This window comes from Meriones unguiculatus, chromosome 11 (assembly GCF_030254825.1).
Source record: "Meriones unguiculatus strain TT.TT164.6M chromosome 11, Bangor_MerUng_6.1, whole genome shotgun sequence".
NCBI classification, from domain to species: domain Eukaryota; kingdom Metazoa; phylum Chordata; class Mammalia; order Rodentia; family Muridae; genus Meriones; species Meriones unguiculatus.
Window position 1 is genome coordinate 97,534,279 of NC_083359.1, and position 7,889 is coordinate 97,542,167.

The window sequence follows — 7,889 nt, forward strand, 5'->3', positions numbered from 1 at the left end:
TTTCTTGTAGACACAGGCTCAGCCTTTCTGGTTTTCCACTGCACAGCTAAGTGTTGTCCTGCAGATACAAAATAGGTGTTTCCTGGATGAATCATCAGTCTGCTTCTGGTTCTCTACTTATTCTTCTTTCCGTTAAAAAAAAAAGATTTAAAACTAAAAGCAGCAAAGCAGTAATGGCCACCCTTTGATTCAACTTCTACATACCTATTTATGAATCTGGAGTACCTATACATTTATATATAACTGTTCATGATCCTGAATCGGAAGACAGGCTTATGTGCTCCAATAATGAAAATGCCATTAGTTTTGCACTTACTTTTCCCCAAAAGGTATCTATCTACCTACCTACTATGTATGTAAGTATTCTATCTGCATGTAAACCATCTCACTATAGATGGTTGTGAGACACCATGTGGTTGCTAGGAACTGAACTCAGAACCTCTGGAAGAGCAGACAGTGCTCTTAACTGCTGAGCCATCTCTCAGTCCAGTATCATACTTATTAAAATGTATAATAATTACAGGAAACATCCCTCTGCCCCCTTTAAAACTACATTTCAATCTATATTTTATGAGGGAATTATTTTGTGATTCTATTTGAAATGTGGATAAGATAGATAGATAGATAGACAGACAGATACATATAAAGAAAGAAAGAAGACAGACACTGGAGAAATGGTGGTGTATAAACTATAACAGAATATATTTTATTAATATAAAGTGTATGAATGTATAATTAATTAGCATATAGTAATTGTACAAAATGGTAGATTTCATTATGACACTTTCATACAGAATATCATGTACTCTGATCACATTCATTACCCTCTCTGCTCCAATCCCCTTTCTCTTCCCAGACAGTTCTACTTTCATGTCCTTTTTAATTTTCCCTTTGGATGAAAAAATAATAGCATAGTGTTCTCCAACTCCATTTCCCTATAAAGGGACATAATTTTGTTCTTTATAGCTAAAACTCCACTTATCAAATAAACTCAAATCATTCCAAGCTCAAAATTCCTTTCCTACCATTGGCTTTCTCCACTCTATACACTGTCTTCAGTGTTATAACCTAGGAGAACATCATTAAATAGATGCTGGGTTACTAATGAGGGTCAAATCATTACAAAGATGAATCACCACAGAAAAGAAATGCTACAGGGTCAAGAGTGACACAGGGCACTTGGGAGGCAGAAGCAGGTGGGCCTTAGGCCACCCTGGTCTACAGAGTGAGTTACAGGACAGTCAGGACTACACAGAAAACCCCTGTCTCGAAAAAACTAAACTAAACCAAAAAAGAGAGAGAAATGCTTAAGTCTATTCTTTACTTCCTTGCAGCTAATGAGTCTAGTAAGAATCCTAATGATGGGCTCTTTAAAATGTAAGCATTATTTAAGCAGTAAGTAAAAAGTTTATAAGTGTGGGAAGTCTGGTCACTTATTTTCCCGGCTAACACTTGGAAGCCTGGCTTCTCCCCAATCATTTCTCTGGAAATTCCAAGGCAGCAGATTGGACTGATACATGACCTCCCTTAAGAACACTTTCTTGGTAACATAGTAACACCTTTAGTCTACAAACTGATTCAGTAACTTTTTTTTTTTTTTTTACTATTTATTCATTTTGTATCCCGATTGTATCCCCCTCCCTCATCTCCTCTCGGTCTCGCCCTCCTCCTGATTCTATAACTTTTAAAGGGTTTATCATATTGAAAACTATTTAGATAAATGCCACAATGGCTACAACCTTAGAACCTACAATGTAGCTGGACCTGTGGACATTTCCAAGTAAAAAGACAAGCAGGCCTCAAGCCCATCCTTATTTTCAGCAAGAGTTTGCCGTGCTTTTCTAGCTCAGCATACCAGATCTGATTTTAAGACTGAAAAGGTACAGGCTGGACGTTGCAGCACTTCCTGCTGCATTGTGAGTCAGGATTCCTTGCCAACACCTGTGAGAGCACCATTAAATATGCATGTTGCCAGACAAGCTCCAGAAACATAAACAGAAAAGAAGAATTGGTGGTAAGGCGGTAGTGGTGCAATAGCTAGCTCAGCTAAGAAACAGACAGGATCGGTTTCCGCACTAAAAAAGGAAGCTAGCCCAAGTCAAAGCATCCACCTTTCTACAGACCGGTTTCTGCATGGGATTCAATTTTAGGTAGAAAGCTTCTTCAAGTCCCACGACTAACCTACACCACCTACCGCGAGGCATCAACACACAAAACCATGTACCTTCAGGAAAAAGAACTATTCTTACAACCTAAACATGCCGCCATTAACTTCGAACACTGCACCTTGTTTTGAATGTGGGTATTGCTCATCTATTTTAAATTCTGAAAGTGAGAGACAGTTTTCTGAGAGCTTTTACAAAGGCCTAGCCTCTAGGCTGCTTCAAAGCAAACGACTAATAGAAAAAAAAAAAAAGCCAACACTAAAAACCACGTGTCTCCGGGTAGGAAACACTCGATTTCCTGAAAGTCAACTTTTTATGTTACCGAAACAAATATTTCTAAATATCCGATTAGAAATTTCTGTATCTACTTGCCTCACGCTCACTTTTCAACTTGGTGGGGATCCCTTCTTTAAGAACCGATGAGTAAAAACAGCTCTCCCCTAAATATTAATTTATGGAATCCGGGGTAAAACAAACAAACAACAGAGGACCAAACAGTCCCAAAGCCCCGCAGCGGCTTCTGATGTCAACAAAGTGGACCGAGGGAGGCGAGGTCCTGCATGCCCTAGGCCTGCAGGTGGGGCAGTGGTGAATCTGGATTTCAGGGAATTTCGGAAAAAAGGACCCTCCCTTGGCCCTGGCCGCCCCGGCGGGCGGGTCTCGCTGGGTCCTCACCGGGTCACAGCCGGGGCCCCGAGCAGGCCTCGGGCGGTAGCTCCCTCAACTCCGCTCGCAGCGCACCGCCAGCCGGGTCCCCGGACCCCGAAATGCAGCTCGAGCATCGCGCATCTTCCAGGTTGCTCCGGAGCCACCCGAGCATCACCCGAGACTCCGGGACAGGGGTCCCCCGCGGCTCGCAGCCCGAGGGGCGCGGCTCAAGGTGACACCTCACCGCGCCGGGCGTCCCCGGCCAGGGCCCGGCTTCCCTCACCTGGCAGCGGCACACGATGTCGGCGTCCTGCGCGAGCAGATCCACCACCTTCCCTTTGCCCTCGTCGCCCCACTGCGCGCCCAGCACCACCGTCACCCGGTTCCCTCCGGGCCGCGCCCTGGGGCGGCCGCAGTCCCCGTTGGGCAGGGAGGCGGTCGCCGGGTTGCTCTCGGAGATCGACATGGCTCCCGTCAGGCCAGAGGAGCCTTGAGGAGACGCGGCGGGAGAACAGAGCGTGAACCTAACTGCTGCGCGGCCGCCAGCCACATGCGGAGGAAGAAGGAGGCAGAGGCCGGCCCCGCCCCCGCCCTGCGGGCCGCCACCCTCTCGCCAGGCCCCGCCCCGCGCTCCGCTACCCGCTCAGGGCGGGACCACTTCGCGCAGGCCGGAGCCGCAGCACCGCCCGCAGGCGCCACGGCCTCAACGGCCGCCACCCCAGGGCCGAGGCCACACCCCTTCTCCCCGGCCTGGCGCGCTGCTCAGCGCAGAACCGCGCGAGAGCGGGAGGAGGCGTGGCCTAGGGAGAGCTCCGCCCTCGGTGTCCCGCCCATCAGCCTCTTTTGGTGCTTTCAAACTCAAGAGGCGCGGAAGGGCGTGAGAGCCGTGAGGGGCGTGGGGGGGTGTAGGACTACAACTCCCAGCATGCAGTGCTCTGCGGCCAAGGAGCAGTGCCATGGTGTCGTGGTCGGCTGGGTTTCGGTGTCTAAAAGCCAATTTTGTTTTCTGTGTCTAAAGACTTGGTTTTGTTAAGGAATGAAATGTCCTTACAAAACGCAAACTGGAATTTATATATGAAAGCTGGGATGGAGCCAAATACATTTGGAAGTGAAAAAGAGCTTAAAGTGCAAACTCAAAACCAGTAGAAGTGGAGGACGTTAAGACATCTAGAGATGTAGATATCATTTTTGCAGTACCTGAGACGCAGAGGATGAGTCAGTTGCCTACGTCATGCGCCTGGGTTATTTGATCCCCACAATCTTACTGCATTTTATAATATACATTGTTTCTATAAAAGAATTCCTCTTCTTCTACCCCTTTCGTTTTTTCTTTCTTAAAGCATTGGAGATCATCAGAACCTTGTAATTTAAGGAGTTCAAATACTCTACCACTGAGTTCTTCCGCCTAGACCTTCAGACTAATAGAGTTCAACTTTTCTCGTGAGAGTTGAAATGGTACCTCAGGCAGTCTCTGCAGACTGAGTAAGCCAATGTGCTTTCTGTATGTTCTGTTCTCAGTAGTTCCAGAGAATGCCTTGAGAGACCAAAGAATAAAAAATTTGTTTTTTTTGGGGGGGGGGTATTGATTTAAAGCACAAGCTTGAACAAAGGCCAGACACATGGAGACACGCCCAGCCACCTATGAGGAGGAAACAACCTCACTGCATTCTTTTCCTGCCCACTAGGGATATAGTTGCTAGGAAACTGGCCCAGATAGCCCCTTTACCCCTAGGACGGACAAACAAGGGAAGCCAGACCATTAACAGTTTGGGGACCTTCCTATAGCCAGTCAGTTGAAAATGCAACATTCCCTTTTCTGTTTCATCTAATAGATGCCTGCCAGGCAGGAATTTCCCTGCTTTGGCACTCTGGGAGGGGACCGGAATCTTTAAATCACCCACCTAACCTGAGCGCAAGGCTCTCTGCTCTCAACCGCCATGGCGGTAAAAGTGTGTGAGCCCAAGCTATAGTTTGTAATAGAAAGATTCTCGTGTGTTTTGCAACAGACTTGACTCCTGGGGCCTTTTGGGGTCTTGTGAATCTTGCACAGCAACTTATTGTCTATATAATGTGGGCTTATCTCTTATTTATATATATTAGGGGGGCCATGCATGGCGCATGAGTGCGTGTGTGGGGAGGGGGTGTGAATGTGATGTGTGCACATGTTCATGAAGGCCAGCAGAGGGCTTCCGATCCCTGGGGAGCCATCTGGTAATACAGCTGTTCTTACCCTGTGGGTCCCCTTTGGGAGTCAATCAGTCCTTTCACAGGGGTCACATATCAGATACCCTGCCTGTCAGATATCTGCATTACTATTCATAACAGCACAAAATTACAGTGATGAAGTAACAACGAAATAATTTTATGGTTGGAGGTCACAACAACCTGAAGAACTGTATTAAAAAGTCACAGCACTAGGAAGGTTGAGACCCACTGAGATAAGGCGCTGAGAAAGGAATCCAGATCCTCTGAAAGAGCAGCAAGTGCTCTTAACTGCCGTGAGCCACTTCTCCAACCTGATCTAATGTTTTCACTGCAACCCAGATTAACAACATTAAATTTTGATAAAAATTGGAAAAACACTAATAAATGACTGGGGGTGTAGCTCGCTGGAATAGAGTGGTGATTGCTTCCTAGCACATGCAGAACCCAGGATTTGATACCCACCACCACACGCAAATACACATGGATAGAATAATTTTCTGTGTGCTGTCTCCCAGTGTGGATACTCTGTCTTGGTCTCTGAGGGTTCATAAAGCCCTGTTTAGCATTTGCTGTTTCTCCTAATCACATGCTAGCTAGGCAGTCTCTGCTTAGAGTCTAAGCTGAGCAGTGTTTTGGGGATCTGACCATAGTGAGGGGTGTTTACTGTTTCTGTCCACAATGCAGCCCTACTACATACTAAGACTGCTGGGCGCAGGTGACATGGTGAGACGAGATCATTAGTGCAGACATAATGAATGGGTTCCCACTTATGTTCTCCAGGCTCTGATTTCTGCCCCTTCATGGCTATTTTAGCCATGGCCATGCCATTTGAAAAATGTCTCCATTTTTGGTTAAATGGTGTCAGATTCCTGGAAACCGCAGTAGTTAGCATCAGAGAGATAAGGTCATTAGTCTTCCTAGATTCTTGCCACACACCCCTAGAGCTAGACTGGCCATACAGGATATTTCTTAATCACTAACGTTTTTGACTGCTTACTTGATAGTCCTAGCAAAGGCCAACCTGAGAGCCAAGAAAGGAAACCTCTCAACACTCCCCCGCCACCCCTCCCACTTGTGTTCTGCCCTGTAACAACCCCAGCTTGTAAACCGATGACAGACCCTAACCTTTACAGGAACCCCTCTGCAGGTCTTCCAAGTCTGAAGTTACTCATGGCCTTCCGTGCCTGTTTTCCCTTCTCTCTCACCTGTTAGCTGTCATTCAGGAATTTCAACTTTAACTAGAGCTACTGGCATTTCTGTTTCTGAGCTCTACAAACGAGATGGCTGAATGGCCAATGAACTGTGCCTTAAGTCCTATTTGTGACAGAGCCAGGAACCCTTTGATCAATGTTTTGTCTCTGCTAGCACAGTGTACCATCGATGAACCAGCCCGCCTTCACCGTAGGCTTAAAAGCCATCGTAAAGACAAACTAGGCTCATTCCTGTTTATGATTAAACCTCTGTGTCTCAAAGATTGGGCTAGACCCCACCTATGTAACCTTGACTACAGAACTAATGGTTCTGTACAGCCTGATCCAGGAAACGGCAACCGTGTCTTTATTTCAAAAAGTATAATAACCATCTTGCAAAACTACCTTTGCTTCAAAAGGTTATTTTAACCACCTATAACTACCTTGTTATGACTACCTGTTGTTATGACTACTTTGTTATGCCCAACTCACAACCTTGTCTCTGTTTCAGGAGGTCATTATGATTCACTTATGGTGCTTATGTTCCTCTCCTGTAACCCTGTTCATTACCTGCCATGCCCCCCAAACTCCCTACCCCTGAGCTCTATACAAACTTTATCTTCCTCATGTCTAACACTGACCTCTTGAACCCCAACTTAGAGGAATACAGCCCGTATATATTAATTAAAAAGCTTGCTTTAATTAATTTGGCCATGACGATTTGATTTGGTGGTCTTTCTCCTCCCATCTTTGGGACTAGCAATTTTCAAAACAGTCTCTTCAGAGATAGAGTTCAGTGCACACACACATGCAAATTACACCAGCCCACACTTTTGCTAAACTTTAGTTGTGAATTAAACTGAGAGATGTAGACAGGCACATGTGTTACTAGCAACACTGAGTTGTGCTTCCTGCTTACTGGGACAATAGAATGAAGATTCATTTACTGCCCTCAACAAGTATGTTATAATGCTATCTGATAATTGAATTTGCTTCAGTTTTCCTACAAGATTTCAACCCCTCTGAAAGCAAAAATGTTGTCATGTGTATTCAGTTTTTAACCCATGACTATTCATTTCTGTTCCTCTTCCCCCCCCCCCTTAAAACAAGATAAATGATTTTTGTTCTAGTTTTTTAAAGTAGATAGAATATTTTATTAATTACCCAAGACTTTCATGCACTGCCTGGTTAGCTTTTTGTCAAGTGGACACAAACTAGAGTCACTGGGGGAGCAGGACTCTCAATTGAGGAAGAGCCTCCATCAATCAGACTGATCTGTGTGCAAGTCTATGAAGCATTTCTTTAATTGATGATTGACGTGACAGGGCCAGCTCAGTGTGGGCAATGCCATGCCTGGGCCGGTAGTTCTGAGCTATACACAAAGAAAGCTGAGCAAGCCACCAGGAGCAAACCAGTAAGCTGCCTTCCCCCAGGGTTTCTGCTTCAGCTCCCGATTGGAAGGGCATCCTCGGCTACCCGGAGTTTGAGGCCAGTCTGGAAACAAAACAACAACAAAAGACTTATACTTTCTCTTTTATTGATCCACCTCGGATTTTTCAAGGTGAAGTTTTTGTACTGAAAATCGGATTTATGAGTTCACTCAGTGGCTAACTTTTCGGGTACCCTAGGAGACTCCCCCACGCGCATGCGCACTTACGCGCGCCCGGCCCGGGAGCGTGCG

The 7,889-nt window shown here is 45.9% G+C and overlaps 1 protein-coding gene across 1 annotated transcript in view; it reads right to left on the bottom strand.

Moving 5' to 3' along the window:
- The window catches only part of Adss2 (adenylosuccinate synthase 2), a 33,221-nt gene extending 29,667 nt beyond the window's left edge, over positions 1-3,554 (bottom strand). Inside the window, exon 1 of the mRNA XM_021643858.2 lies at positions 3,097-3,554. Within this exon, the coding sequence (XP_021499533.1) occupies positions 3,097-3,279 (183 nt within the window). The 5' untranslated portion in view covers positions 3,280-3,554. The remainder of the gene's footprint in view (positions 1-3,096) is intronic.
- Positions 3,555-7,889: the final 4,335 nt, after the last annotated feature.